Genomic DNA, 15,858 nt, shown 5'->3' with positions numbered 1-15,858 from the left:
GAAAATCCTCCAGCAGCAGCTGCCTCTTCTTTAATTAAACACTAGTAAGCGAAAGATTCTGAATTTCAAAAAATATCATGGCCCTACCTTACAATCTGATCAAAAGGCAGCAACTCAGCACGCATTAGGAATCCAAGACTGAAACAGGCCGCTTCGGCCATGTGCAAAAGAACAAACAGAGATCATGAATCCAAAAAAATCCAGTTACAAAAAAGGTATCCTGACAAAGTTCGTAATGATCTCAAAGTTTCCATCCCATAAATTTCTACTTCCAATGACATGGTGAGCACAACAATCAGCCATCAGGTCAAACCACATTCCGGTGTTTGGTTTGGCACTGGTATCTGGATGCTTCAGAAGAATTTGAACAGTTCTATATATAGAATCCAATAAAAAATCAAAGTTTATTTATTTCTATCTTTTTCTAAATTTACTACTGTTCAGCTAGGGTGCGTGTGTATGCACCCAGGAGCAGAACAGCACTTCTGATCCAACCAGGGCTTTTATAAATTTTTGGACAAAATTATATTCACAAGTGTTCCACGGGTAACAAACAATAGATCAGTACAGTTTCAAATACCTCAAGCTGACACAAAATTTAGAAAGCATTTTACATGCATCATGTGCAAAGACATCTCTTAAACAAAATTAAACCAAGCTTAGCCGATTCTAGATTCTTGCAAATCAACTTCCCCGTCAGACTTGAATATTTCTCTCATTTGCCATGCCATTGTCTTGCAAAAAAACTTCCTTTTTCAGTAACCTTTCCTATCCTGCTCATCTATCAAATACCAATAAACAAGAGTCAAATAAGGCACAGAGATGTAGAATTATCACTCTAATTACAGTGTAAATCACAATTAAGACTACATAATTAACAATCACAGTTCCTGAATTTAACTGCTTTGTCTCCTAATAATACCCACTTAAGTCAACAAAACCAGAATCCTGAAAAAGAATTGATTCATGCCTTTCATGCTTCACAAATGATGTCAACCTGGACTACTGATAACTGAATGGCACCGTACAACCAGGCAAGTACAATCCCTCCTTACCCAACCACGATTTTTCAAAAGTACGAGTATTATCACTATCAATTGGTATTCATACTGCAAGATCATTAAGTGAATAAAGCATGTGCAACAGTAACGTACATTATGTGAAAAGAAAATCACTTCTCAATTCTTAGATAATCTGTCCATGATATAAAAGCAGTGAACACAGTGTGGACTTAAACTATCAACTAATGAGATATGACAGTAAAGTAATAAAAATGCTGATATTGTCCACATAATTTCAGAAGAATGAACAATAAATATGTATGGACAGAATTGTGATGATATTATTGTTCTCAAAGACATGCCTATCCATAAAGCTCACAAGTTTGGTACGATAATGTATAAAGCTATGCAGTACAAGAAATAGCTTTCCATCAATGTACCCGATGCAGACTTCTCCGCAAAACCACGTATTGACTTCTCAAAGGCGCTCCTGCGACTAGGATAAGGCGTCCTGACGGGAGCGGCAGCTCCGATCCACACCCTGCAGACAGTATTATTATTCTCAGCACCTATAGGTTGCCAAACATATCGAATCAAAAGCAACCAGTTTCAATCCAATGAGCAGATTTTTAGCACTGTTCCTCTGATCTAATCATTTTCCCATGAAAACAGATAAACATACACCCCCAGGCCGGCAAATATCCTCCTGGGACTAATTTTATTTTTCTATTATGCTCTATCTTTACACTAAAATTCAGGAATGACTTCACTGCGTTATATTCATCAGAACAGAACACAAACCAAACTAAATTGCTTTTTCAAACTGTCTAATTCCATCACATATCGTGTTTTCAGATCATACTGTCTTCACTCTGCATTTGAGATTATAAGTTTGCTCTTAGCGCTTGGATCTCATTGAAAATCATGCCCACGATGTCACTGCTATGCAGATTTTTGCTATGGTTAAAACATACTAAAACTACACTCATAATCCAGAAACTGTCTTCAGTACTACTATGCTGTACAGCTTAGTATAGTTATCCCCAGCTGATTTCTATTACACATGAGATGCTGTGTCTACCAACCATTCCAGGGTTAGATCGACAGGCTTTATCTACATTTGTTATATATACCCTCTACTACAGTTTTTTTTTTTTTGTTAACCACATTTGTCCTCAGCCAGTCCCTTCTGAAACTGAAGAGCAATTGTTTCAAATATATGTCGAGCTAGCCCAGTCAACTACCTATCTAGGCACACGATTTCAAATTGCATATCTACTCTGTTTGTGCTTCACCATCTGCTTCCGCGACCGCCGACCCCTCCGCTGCACAGATCTGCTCACCAGCACTCGTTGCCGCCATGGGCGGCAATTGATCTGCAATGGTTGCCACCGCAGGGTAGTGCAGCGGCTCCATTGGAACCTTGTTGTCATTAACCTCATCCAGCACGGTGGTCCTACATTGCCAAAATCTTGAAATATTATACAGATTTCATGCAAATCCTAAAGAAAGATGTACTCGGCTGAAAGCTGCACACGGGATTACCTCCTAATTGGTTGCATCAGGAACTCCATTTTTGCGCCGCCAGCTGTGTATTTGCAGGATGAATTCCGCCGCTCAGGCTCAGCTAGCCGCAAGCGACAGTGCACAAACAGAGCAGGTAGAGGTTGGAGGCAACTCCGTCTTGGTGCCATCCCTCATTCACTACTCTACTACCGTCCTACTGGAAAACATACATCCTGATCCACGGATCAGGACGGGGCTGACGTCACGAGCCATGGCTCTCCTTTAGATCCATCACGGCAGCAAACGTTCGCTCCATAACTAGACCTACGTACGTCGTACCCATCTACTGTATTTCCACATTTCCTCCTTTAAAAACGAACAACGCACTGGCACAGGAATTGAATGCACCACATCCCAATGGAGCGCCGAACCGCCCAGATAACGAGCTCAGGTGTGCTCATGACCAGAACAACCACTTCCCCATTTCTCCTGCTAATTTCCCAACCAGGTTCCACTTGTTCTGTCTCTTACCAGCAACGCCCAACTCCGCATTCCCTCGCACCCATGTGTCGCATGCGAGATGGACGTTCTGCGTCAACGTGAGTATTTACATCAGAGAGCTGATTTGCTCAAGTATCATTGCACATATGTCCAGAATAAGATCCGGTGATTGCTGTGACAGCGGACACAATAATGAAGAGACCAACCATTTAAAACAGACGTTCTATGCTCGGTAAATTGAAACCATAGCAGGAGGTACAGTTTCCACAGTGAGAGAATGCCAGAACTCTGAAGTATCCAGAAACTGGATCCTGGAAGATCTCACAACATGTTCTTGGAGCAGACTTCCTGTATTTTGATGGTTCCCACCACATCCAACTTCAACAAAATTTGATCGAAACTGCTCCTCAACAATTCACTCAAGAAGTCAAGATTGACAGTTACAGCTATTAACAATATTGACAGGTTCGACTATTAACTTTGGCGACTTCTCTTTGTGTTGCATTACGGGCTGCCAGGCTCCATTAAGCTTGACAACTTACAGTCCAGAAATGTACGCCCATCATCAAGCTAATCAGAGAGCGTAGACAGTCAGCAACTGAGAAAACTGACGGGCATTCCACTGCAGATGGTCTATAGTACCGACATTACTCATTTTATAGCAATCTGATAGATGCCTTCGAATTGTGCTTCCATACAGGTTCAAGCAGTGAAGTGTGCTGGCGCTCATGTGGTTCGTCCACTGCAACATAGACTTCTACAAAATGCAGATCTCACCGGCCAGGGGCTTGTGTTGTACTGCATTACTGCATGAACTTCAAGAACCACCATTGCGGCATTGCCGTCAACCAAACTATGTGTTATCAGTTCCATATCACAATGGTTTTGATCACTGCTCTTGGGCTAACAGCCTAACACAATGGCCAGTTTGTCAACTGATCAATATGCCAAAATTCATACAATGCCATACTCGCTCATCAACCTAGCCACTCTCTCAGCCACATCGACACGGCCATGCACCCGGCACGCCGCGAGCAGCACCGTGCAGATGATCCTGTCCGGTCGCGCCTCCATCCGCGCCAGCAGCCCCTCTGCCTCCTCGACCTCCCCGGCCCGTCCCAGCATCTCCACCATGCACGTGTAGTGCTGCAACGCTGGCCTCCGCACCCTCGCAAAGACTTCCCTCCCCTCGCTGATCATCCCGGCCCTAGCGCACGCGGCGAGGACCACCGTCACCGCCTTGTCGTCCATCTCCCCCTCCCAGCCGCGGAACAGGCCGAACACCTCCCGGCACCTGCCGTGCGCGGACATAGCGCTGGCCAGCGCGGTGCGCGCGGAGAGTGTCTGCTCCTGTGCGGGCAATCCGTCGAACACGCTGCGGGCGGAGGCTGGGTCGCCGCACGCGGAGTAGGCGTGGATGAGCGAGGGGACGAGGACCGCGCCTCGGCGGAGCGCGGCGGCGTGGAGGGAGGCCACAAGCGAGAGAGACGGCAGCGAGGCGGCACGGCGGAGGAGCTCGGCGTAGTGCCGCCGCATGGCTGCAGCCTTCGGGCGGCAGGGTTGGAGAGAAGGGATTGCACTTTGGTAAAAACCGGCTGCTTTGGGCCGTTGGATTCCTCGTACGTACAATATTTACCGTCGCAAAAACTACCGCGCGCTCTAGACGAACAGCCGCCAGGACCAACCCAAACCAAAAAAGTACTCCCTCGGTTTCAAAATAGATGACCCAACTTTATGGATCATCTATTTTAGAATGGAGTGAGTATAAGAAAAGAATCGTTGAAGATTTTTCAATAATACTAAAATTATTCATTTGGAATTGTTTTTCCGAAAAGTGCACTGTATGCTCATTGTTATTAATATGAAAAGTGACCTTGATTTTATTGCAATCAATAACAGCCTCTGCAGTATTCAAGAAGAGTCTACTAAAGATAATCGACATGTTGTCGTCCTCGAGCATCTCAAGTATAACAAAATCAGTCAAAATAATAACATTAGCAACAACAACGAGCACATCCTCATAGATACCGATAGTTATGGCAGTTGATTTATCAGCCATTTGTAAAGATATCTCAGTAGGTGTGAGTTTATTCAAATCAAGTTTTTTATATAAAGAGAAAGGTATAACACTAACACCAGCTCCTAAATCACACAAAGCAGTTTTCACGTAAATTTTTTGATAAAGCAAGGTATAGTTGTATTTCCGGATCTCCAAGTTTTTTAGGTACTCCATCTTTAAAAGTATAATTAGCAAGCATAGTGGAGATTTCAGCTTCCGGTATTTTTCTCTTATTTGTGATGATGTCTTTCATATACTTTGCATATGGAGGCATTTTCAAGATATCAGTCAAGCGAGTAGCAAAAAGACTGACATCGGCATTTCAACAAAGCGTTCAAATTCTTCATCATCATTCTTTTTAGTTGACTTGGGTGAAAAAGACATAGGTTTTTGAACCCATGGTTCTTTTTCCTTACCGTGTTTTCTAGCAACAAAGTCTCTTTTGTCATACCTTTTATTTTTAGGTTGTTGGTTATCAAGATCAACTGGTGGTTCTATCTCAACATCATCGGTTGGTTCTTTATTATTTGGTTGGGTATCTTCATGAATATCAACATTATCTTTTTCATTATCACTAGGTGAGTGTTCATTATCAGACTGAGTTTCAACATCTGAGATAGAAACTTCATTATAATTGTCAGGAGGTTTTTCTATTTCAGATTCACTAGGAGCATGTGAAGTCCTATCATTCCTCTTTTCTTTTTCTTTCTAGAAGAACTAGGTGCACTAGTGTTAGATCTTTGTCAATCTTGTTCAATTCTTTTAGGGTGTCCCTCAGGATAAAGTGGTTCCTGAATCATTTTACTTCCTCTAGTTGCAACTCTAACAACAAAGTCATTCATATTATTATTCATTTCATCAAGTAATTCTCTTTGAGATGTACCAACTTGTTCTAATTGAGTTTGAATCATAGAAGCATATTTTCCAACACCTCTAACATCATTTGATATTCTAAATAACAAGTAACTCAAGCGATCAATCATATCATAATTGCATTTCAATTGTTTCATAACATTTGCATTGAAGTGATCTTGTTTTCTAATGTAGTTTTCAAACTCATAAAGGCATTGACTAGGATGCATATTGTGAGGATTATCACTATCATTAAACTTCATAAGAGAATTTACCTCTACCACCTTAGGCGGTGGTTGTGTATTAAGCTCATGTATTTTTTCAATAGGAGATAATTTTTTAACATCCTCAGCTTTAATACCTTTTTCCTTCATAGATTTCTTTGCCTCTTGCATATCTTCAGGACTGAGATATAATATACCCCTCTTCTTCGGATTGGGTTTAGGCGATGGTTCAGGAATAGTCCAATCATCATAGTTTTTTAATATGTTATTCAACAATTCCTCAACTTGTCCAACAGTTTGTTCCCTGAAAAAAACAATCAGCACAACTATCTAAGAAGTCCCTAGAAGTATCGGTTAGTCCATTATAGAAGATATCAAGTATTTCATTTTTCTTAAGAGAATGATCAGGCAAAACATTAAGTATCTGGCAAAGCCTCCCCCAAGCTTGTGGGAGACTCTCTTCTTTAGTTTGAGCAAAATTAAATATTTCCTGTAAGGCAGCTTGTTTCTTATGAGTAGGAAAATAATTTTCAAAAAAGTAGTAAATCATATCCTGGAGACTACGCACACAACCAGGAGCAAGAGTATTGTACCAAGCTTTAGCATCACCCTTTAATGAGAAAAGAAATAATTTGAGAATAAAGTAGTAGCGAGTTTTCTCGTCATGAGTAAAAAGGATGGCTATATCGTTCAACTTAGTAAGATGTGGCACAACAGTTTCAGTTTCATAACCATGGAAAGGATCAGATTCAATCAAAGTAATTAACTCTTGGTCGACAGAGAATTCATAATCCTTATCATCGATAAAGATAGGTGAAGTAGCAAATTTAGGATCACATTTCATTCTAGCATTCAGAGATTTTTTTTATACTTGTGTAATAATTTCCCTAGATTATCTCTATCATTGCAAGCAAGAATATCTTTATTTGTTTCTTCACTCATAACATAACCTTTTAGTACATTAGGCAATTCATATCTAGGAAGGCTAGTTCTAGCAGGTATTTCAGGAGTTTCAGTTTCAAGATCATCATCAGATTCAACAATATCATGTTGTATAACTCTAGCAATTTGTTCATCAAGAAAATCACCAAGTGGCACATCATCATTACCAAATAAGGTACTAGCATCATCATAAGCATCATTCATAGTAGAAGTAGCATCATCAATAACTTGTGACATATCAGAATTAATAGCATGTGGTGGTGTTGCAAGTTTATTCATAACAGAAGGTGAATCTAAAGTAGAACTAGATGGCAGTTCCTTACCTCCCATCATCCTTGAGGGAAATATCTTAGTCTTAGGATCCTTCAGATTCTTCATAGTGAGAATATGATAATAATCCCAAGTGACTCAACAAATATAGCTATGCTCCCCGGCAACGGCGCCAGAAAAAGGTGTTGATAACCTACAAGTATAGGGGATCGCAACAGTTTTTGAGGGTAGAGTATTCAACCCAAATTTATAGATTTGACATAAGGGGGACCAAAGAATATTTGAAGGTATTAGTAGTTGAGTTGTCAATTCAACCATACCTGGAGATTAATTATCTGCAGCAAGTAATCAGTAGCACAGTAATATGATAGTTTTGATAGTAGTGAAAGCAGCAATAGTAACAGTAACGGTGATAGCAGTAATTTTTAGTAAGTGTAACAATGATGATAGCAATAGTAACTTAGCAGAAACAATATGGAAAAGTTCGTACGCATTGGATCGGTGACTTGTTGGATGATATTCATCATGTGACAGTTATAACCTAGGGCAACACGGCACTAGCTCCAGTTCATCGATATAATGTAGACATGTATTTCATAAATAGTCATACGTGCTTTATTAAAAGAACTTGCATGACATCTTTTGTCCTACCCTCCCGTGGCAGCGGGGTCCATATTGAAAACTAAGGGATATTAAGGCCTCCTCTTAATAGAGAACTGAAACAAATCATTAACACATAGTGAATACATTAACTCCTCAAACTACGGTAATCACCGGAAGAAGTCCCGGTTATTGTCACTCTAGGGTTACCGGATCATAACACGCAGTAGGTGACTATAACTTGCAATATCGGATATAGAACATGGATATAATGATAATAACATAAACTGTTTAGATATGAAATCATGGCACCCGGGGCCAAAGTGACAAGCATTAAGCATGACAAAGTCATAGCAACATTAATCTAAGAACATAGTGGATACTAGGGATCAAGCCCTAACAAAATTAACTCGATTACATGATGAATCTCATCCAACTCCTCACCGACCAGCGAGCCTACGGAGGAATTACTCACTCGCGGTGGGGAGCATCATGGAATTGGTGATGGAGAAGGGTTGGTGATGATGAAGAACGAAGATCCCCCTCTCCGGAGCCCCAAACGGACTCCAGATCTGCCCTCCCGAGGAAGAACAGAGCTTGGTGGCGGCTCCGTCTCGTGGATCGCGATAATTCTTTCTCCTTGATTTTTTCTCCGAAAATAGGAATATACAACATTGGTTTCAGGGTCAGCGGGGCAACCAGGTGGGGACAACCCACCTAGGCGCGCCAAGAGAGGGGGGCGCGCCTTGGTGGGTTGTGCTCACCTAGGTGCCCCTCTCCAGCAAGTCTTGGCTCCAGAAATTCTTATTATTGATATAAAAAATCCTCGCAAAGTTTCGTTCCATTTCGAGAATTTTTATTTCTGCACAAAAACAACGCCATGGTAGTTCTGCTGAAAATAGCGTCAGTCCGGGATTAGTTTCATTCAAATCATGCAAACTAGAGTCCAAAACAAGATGAAAAACGTTAGAAAAAGTAGATACGTTGGAAACGTATTATGTCCATCCGCCGCTCCAAGGACAACACCTCCAGGGGCATCGCCGCATGCCCACCATGCGGAGACGGGCGGTCGGTCGCTGCCTGCCAGGATCTCCTTCCTGGCAGGGCCTCCTCGGCGCCGCCACCTCCATGACAGAGCGCTCGCGTCGCTGCCACCCACTAGCACCAACGCACCAAACCAAAGGAGTTAATTTAGCCACTCCTAGTCGACCAACCAAGCCAAGTCGAGGGAGCACCATGATCTCTTCTATCAAGAATTCTACTAGCATTCATCACCAGAGAACACATCACCAATGTCGTCCCCAAAGAGGGAGATGGTACCTAGAGCATGAAACACGTGACAGGATCCAGTACCTTGCCCTTGGAGTGAAACGTGACACATGACAAGAGTAGAAACAACTATGTTTCCTGTCATTTTCAGATTGTTCTCATATACTCCATAGAGAGAGAGAAAATATACTAATGTGCATTTGCTTCCACTTTAGCTGCTTGTAAATCATCTGAAAATAGTTTTTGGGCCAATCAATTTTCGCAAGAAGGAAGCAGCCGTTGGCTCGCTGGATAAGCCTTATGGGTTAGGCGACCCCATTATCTATGTTAGGGTGTGTGTGTGTGTGTGTGTGTTGGGGGGGGGCAGGTTAACCGGAAAATCTTGTTCATGGTTAGGGATGGCGATTGCGGAGGGCGGGGTGGCAAGGCTGACGCGGGAGTGGTGCCGGCCCTGGGCGGCAGCGATAGAGTTAGGACGGTTGTAGATCGACGGTTCGAGGTAGAAGATGCACAATCAAAAACTCGGATGATCTAGCCATCCATCTTGTGTTCGACGGCTCACAACAATTCATCTGGCCCAAATTGGGTTTTTAGTCACTCGACATATAGCCAGTCTTAGTTTTTTGCATGGTAATACGTGTCTCACTCATACCATAAAGAACAAGTCATGTAAAGATCAACATGACAAAACTAACAAGACAAAAGAACGTCTCTGAGCATGACACCAACGTCCGTCACCTATCTCCGGCACCACCATAGCAGCCATAAAAAATGATGAATCACCTCCTCACCCGAGCTCGAGCGGCTCCATCACTAATATGCAGCTTTGCGGACCTCCAAGGTGACTCACCAAAAGGTGAAGCCATTGTCGTTGAACAAATCAGACCGGGGCAACACCCCAGACACGCCATCGAACTCCAGATCTGACACCCCACCACGACTAGACACCGAAGGAGGAAATCATACCTGACAACCATCAATCATGAACCCAACACACGTTCCGTCTTTCAGATGTCGTCAATGCTCATGGTTAGGGATGGCGATTGCGGAGGGCGGGGCGGCAAGGCTGACGCGGGAGTGGTGCCGGCCCTGGGCGGCAGCGATAGAGTTAGGACGGTTGTAGATCGACGGTTCGAGGTAGAAGATGCACAATCAAAACCTCGGATGATCTAGCCATCCATCTTGTGTTCGACGGCTCACAACAATTCATCTGGCCCAAATTGGGTTTTTAGTCACTCGACATATAGCCAGTCTTAGTTTTTTGCATGGTAATACGTGTCTCACTCATACCATAAAGAACAAGTCATGTAAAGATCAACATGACAAAACTAACAAGACAAAAGAACGTCTCTGAGCATGACACCAACGTCCGTCACCTATCTCCGGCACCACCATAGCAGCCATAAAAAATGATGAATCACCTCCTCACCCGAGCTCGAGCGGCTCCATCGCTAATATGCAGCTTTGTGGACCTTCAAGGTGACTCACCAAAAGGTGAAGCCATTGTCGTTGAACAAATCAGACCGGGGCAACACCCCAGACACGCCATCGAACTCCAGATCTGACACCCCACCACGACTAGACACCGAAGGAGGAAATCATACCTGACAACCATCAATCATGAACCCAACACACGTTCCGTCTTTCAGATGTCGTCCATGCAGACCACAATCTGCATCCGCTCTTGGACTACCTCTCAAGCTCCATGTCGACGCTGGAGCAAATGCCGTCGCAAACGACGGAGCCCGAGGACACAAGTTCACCACAAGGATGTCGTCGCCGCCACGATATCCCCGCTTGAATAGACTGGTTCTCAAATCCATCATCGACCATAGAGACGATCGCCTCCCCAGAGAAAAATCCGAACCTTCTTTATTCAGCATCGCCGTCGGCCCGTCGCCGCCGCCGAAGCCAAGACGTCGGACGATCCAAAAACCTAATCTACTAGGGCTCTAAAACCTAAAGCTAAAACAATCCGCACACACGGGATCCGGCGACCCCCCTCACCATCGACGACCAAGAGGTCGTCAGCGGAGGGGAGCCGCCGGAAAACGGCGCCGGAAAGTTGACTCTCTTGACGGCGGCTAGGGTTGTTGTCGCTAGCCAAAGAGGAAACATGCCTTTCTACTGAACCCTAGCCGCATCTTTTTTGCTTCACCTTGTTGCGTAGGATACAAGTGTACACTACCAAAGCATGTCTATGTTGCAGCCATGGGACTGATAAAACTATACCAGTACTGTTTCAATCCAAATCAATTGGCACAGCTTTAGTATAATTTATACTTTTGGATGGAGGGTGTGGTATTTTTTTTTTGCTTCACCTTTTACAATATCAACAACATATGTATCACTCCACAGGATCAGAGATTTCTATGACGGAGCAAGAGATCAGATGGATCTGACGAGAGCCTGATGAATCGATGCCGTTGGACCGTTTCCGCACCAGCACATTAATTCGGACCGCTCGATCAGGATTCCCCGTTCTTACTTTTTATCCCCATCATCCTTCGCGTCCGCGACACGTAGAGGTCCCGTGGCTTGACGACGCCGGGGATGTGGCCGATGAGCGACATGAACGGCAGCTCCGACACCGCGTCGCGGCGGCCGAGCGTGACGGTGATGGCGGCCTTCGAGGCCTTGTATCGGTGCAGCTTATGCTCCGGGCCGTCAGACCTGAGCAGCAGACGCAGGTTCCGGGACACCACCATGGCGTGCCGCTGCGCCAGGTACCCCTGCTTCGCCTCCGGCACGTCGGTGATGTCGCCGATGGCGAACACGTTCTTGAGCCTGCCCACGCGCAGGTGCTCGTCCACCACCAGCCTGCCGTCGGCGCCAATGTATTCCCCGAGGAACGTGCCCCTCAGCCACCCGGACGCGACGGGCCGGCCCGTGCACACGAAGTGGCAGTCCGCGGACACCGTCTCCCCGGCGGACGTCGTGAAGTCGCGCTGTCCTTCGTGACCGTCGCCGCTGCCGGCGAGATCGACGTCGATGGTCTGGTCCAGCAGCACGGTGACGTTCTTGGACCGGAGCCACTCGAGCGCCTTGGCCGACGCGCGGGGGCTCATCACCATGAGCAGCCGAGGCCCGCCGTGGACGAGGGTGACGCGCTTGTCGGGGCTGTCCATGATGATCTCCGCCGCGAGCTCGACCCCGATGGGCCCGCCGCCGATGATGAGCACGGAGCTCGCGGTGGCGATCCGGTCCTTGTCGCGGTGGAACATCTCGAGTCGCTCGGGGCGGCTCTGGGGGCGGGTGCAGGTGCGGCCCGTGGCGATGACCAGGAAGTCGTAGCCGACGGTGCGACCGATGGAGGTGAGAACAACGGAGTCATCGACGCCGACCGCCTTGGCCGTCACCACCTTGGCGTCGGTGAGGTAGTCCGCGTGCGGGATCACGGTGCGCTCCACCACCGTCGGCTCCACCTTGGCGCGCACGTTCGCCCACGGGATCTCGAAGTACTCCTTCCTGCATGGGTCCATCCATGGCGTATCACAAAATCAATAACAACCGCTCAACCAATGTCGCGATTAATGGCGGGCGTGCGTGCGTACGGGTCGATGAGGACCACGTCGGCGTGGTTTTGGAGCGTCTTGGCGAGGAGGGCGCCGGCGATGCCACCGCCGACAATGACGACGCGGTCGCCGTCGCACCGCAGCATGGCTGCAGGTGCACGGAACGAGCCCTGGTTGGGACACCAAGAGAGGTGCCTGTGCACGCGAGGGTCGATCGAAGCCGGTCGGACGTCGACACGGCCGGCGGCAAAACCGAGCTGGGCCCCACAGGATATGGACCCCACCTGTCAATGAGCTAGCTAACCTGCAGGGATATAATTATTTGCCCCAAAAAAACTTGATTTCCCAAAATAGGAGTAGTTCTATTTCCCGCCTAGCCACAAAATAGCTCATTTTGGAAGTCCGGCGATAACGGGACGTTTGCCAAATCTTCGGACTCAATATATCCATATTCGAAGTAGACGACAATGATTTAAGGTGTTGTGACGCCTCGAGACCGATGTGCCAGGTGTCCGCCAGTTATTCGCTGTTGTTGCCTTATTATTTGCTTGCGTGTTGCATCTTATCATGTCATCATGTGCATTGCATCATCATGTTTTAAAACTTGCATCCGTTCGGATTCCCCCAGTTCCGTCCGTTGTCCGTTCTGAGTTCAACCACACTTGCACGCGCCCACGGCATGTCCAAAATATTATTTTTTAAATGGCCGGAAAATGTTCTCGGAATGGGTTGAAAGTTGGCGTGCGGTCTTATTTTAGTGTAGATAGACCGCCGTCAAGTTTCATCGCATTCGGAGTTCGTTTGATAGCCCAACCGTTAAACTATAGCGGCAGTATAGTCGGTCACACGTCGGACGTTTTTCGGTCTCCGGAAACAGTCGCCGGGCCTCCCTCTCTTCTCTTCTCTCAGCTCGAGACCGTCTACACGGCTCACTACCACTCACCGTCAGGCCCTACCTAAACTCTCTTGTCAGCCCGCGGCCCTTCCTCGCGCGCGTCCGAAAATTGTCCCGGACCCGACCCGGACAGTCGTCACCGTTGGATCTGGATCATCCACAAACGTCTACAAAACATCACCGTTTTCCTATTCGGACTCCCTAACTATTTTTTTGCGACCGTCCGATTGCGATCGTAGGGACGTTATAGCCCCTACCCAATTCCTAGCTGCTATTTATAGCAGATGAAACCCTACCTAAACTAGCCAAACCCTAACTTCTAGGCACTTGTCCCTGCCGCCGCCGCCGCACTTATTCCCCAAATCCCCATCGGGATCTCACCCACAGCCAACCTCAAACCTCCCCTGGTCTCCTCCTCGTTGTCCCATCGAACCAATCCCACCACTCCAGCTCCTCCCGATCCGTTGAGCGCCACCGCAGCAACAGCAACCGAGGCCCCCTGCTCCTGTCTCCTCCTCGTCGTCCAGCAGCAGCAGCGGAGCTGTCGCCAGGCCAGCCCCTCGCGCCCCTCTCCTTTTTCCTTTCTCCATGGCGTCATCTCCTCCCTCTCTCTCTCTAATACCCGCCATGGCCGTCCTCGCAGGTTACCGAGCTCCAAGCACGCCGCCTCGACGCATGGACGCCACCCTTCAGGGCTCGTCTTCGACTAGTCCGAGCACAGGAACAACGCTCGTCCCCGTCTTCCTGGTCTCCTCCGCGTCGCGCTACATCCCTCTGTCAGGAGCAGACAGAGGAGGACGAGCCCTTGCCTACCTCGTCGGAGAGATCCATCCTCGCACCCAGACCCGCCAGATCCCGCCGTCCCTGCACCTCCTTGCCGTCCCCTCGCCTGAAGTCGCCGCGCCATGCCTCTCTGCCTCGCCTCTGTTTCTTTCGAAGGAGGTAGACGACGCATCCGGCCTCCTCCGATGACCACGCTCGTCCCTGCCTCGATCCAGTGGGATCGGTAGGGGCACGACCGATCCAATACCCGAGTGGGCCGGCCTGCCAGCTGAAGGAAATATGCCCTGGAGGCAATAATAAAGTTATTATTTATTTCCTTATTTCATGATAAATGTTTATTATTCATGCTAGAATTGTATTAACCGGAAACATAATACATTTGTGAATACATAGACAAACACAGTGTCACTAGTATGCCTCTACTTGACTAGCTCGTTAATCAAAGATGGTTATGTTTCCTAACCATAGACAAAGAGTTGTTATTTGATTAACAGGATCACATCATTAGGAAAATGATGTGATTGACATGACCCATTCCATTAGCTTAGCACCCGATCGTTTAGTATGTTGCTATTGCTTTCTTCATGACTTATACATGTTCCTATGACTATGAGATTATGCAACTCCCGTTTGCCGGAGGAACACTTTGTGTGCTACCAAACCAACGTAACTGGGTGATTATAAAGGAGCTCTACAAGTGTCTCCAAAGGTACATGTTGGGTTGGCATATTTCGAGATTAGGATTTGTCACTCCGATTGTCGGAGAGGTATCTCTGGGCCCTCTCAGTAATGCACATCACATAAGCCTTGCAAGCATTGCAACTAATGAGTTAGTTGCGAGATGATGTATTACGAAACGAGTAAAGAGACTTGCCGATAATGAGATTGAACTAGGTATTGAGATACCGACGATCGAATCTCGGGCAAGTAACATACCGATGACAAAGGGAACAACGTATGTTGTTATGCGGTCTGACCGATAAAGATCTTCGTAGAATATGTGGGAGCCAATATGAGCATCCAGGTTCTGCTATTGGTTATTGACCGGAGACGTGTCTCGGTCATGTCTACATTGTTCTCGAACCCGTAGGGTCCGCACGCTTAAGGTTTCGATGACAGTTATATTATGAGTTTATTAGTTTTGATTTACCAAAGTTAGTTCGAAGTCCCGGATGTGATCACGGACATAACGAGGAGTCTCAAAATGGTCGAGACATAAAGATTGATATATTGGACGGCTATATTCGGACACCGGAAGTGTTCCGAGAAAGTTTCGGATAAAACCGGAGTACCGGGGGGTTACCGAAACCCCCCCGGGGGGTTAATGGGCCTCATGGGCCTAAAGTGGAGAAGAGGAGGGGCGGCCAGGGCAGGCCGCACGCCCCCTCTCCCCCTAGTCTGAATTGGACAAGGAGGGAGGGGCGGCGCCCCGCCCTTTCCT

The 15,858-nt window shown here is 46.6% G+C and overlaps 2 protein-coding genes across 2 annotated transcripts; both read right to left on the bottom strand.

Annotated features, from left to right (window-relative positions):
• Positions 1-538: 538 nt before the first annotated feature.
• LOC125550962 (putative pentatricopeptide repeat-containing protein At3g13770, mitochondrial) lies at positions 539-4,621 on the bottom strand. The gene is made up of 4 exons (XM_048714106.1): positions 2,547-4,621; positions 2,297-2,457; positions 1,442-1,542; positions 539-781 (listed from the first exon to the last, which is right to left on the bottom strand). The coding sequence occupies exon 1, from the start codon at positions 4,542-4,544 to the stop codon at positions 3,963-3,965; it is 582 nt and encodes a 193-aa protein (XP_048570063.1). The 5' UTR covers positions 4,545-4,621; the 3' UTR covers positions 539-781; positions 1,442-1,542; positions 2,297-2,457; positions 2,547-3,962.
• Positions 4,622-11,490: 6,869 nt separating this feature from the next.
• LOC125553657 (ferroptosis suppressor protein 1-like) lies at positions 11,491-12,967 on the bottom strand. The gene is made up of 2 exons (XM_048717411.1): positions 12,779-12,967; positions 11,491-12,692 (listed from the first exon to the last, which is right to left on the bottom strand). The coding sequence occupies exons 1-2, from the start codon at positions 12,883-12,885 to the stop codon at positions 11,693-11,695; spliced, it is 1,107 nt and encodes a 368-aa protein (XP_048573368.1). The 5' UTR covers positions 12,886-12,967; the 3' UTR covers positions 11,491-11,692.
• Positions 12,968-15,858: the final 2,891 nt, after the last annotated feature.

The sequence above is a fragment of the Triticum urartu genome, chromosome 4 (assembly GCF_003073215.2).
Source record: "Triticum urartu cultivar G1812 chromosome 4, Tu2.1, whole genome shotgun sequence".
Taxonomy (NCBI): Eukaryota; Viridiplantae; Streptophyta; class Magnoliopsida; order Poales; family Poaceae; genus Triticum; species Triticum urartu.
This window is presented reverse-complemented; position numbering and strand designations above follow the sequence as displayed.

Bases quoted from the DNA above. Each gene is read 5' to 3' on its own strand.
- LOC125553657 (XM_048717411.1), bottom strand. From the start codon at position 12,885: ATGCTGCGGTGCGACGGCGACCGCGTCGTCATTGTCGGCGGTGGCATC. The intron at 12,693-12,778 runs GTACGCACGCAC...GGACCCATGCAG, and splicing joins GACGTGGTCCTCATCGACCC to GAAGGAGTACTTCGAGATCC.
- LOC125550962 (XM_048714106.1), bottom strand. From the start codon at position 4,544: ATGCGGCGGCACTACGCCGAGCTCCTCCGCCGTGCCGCCTCGCTGCCG.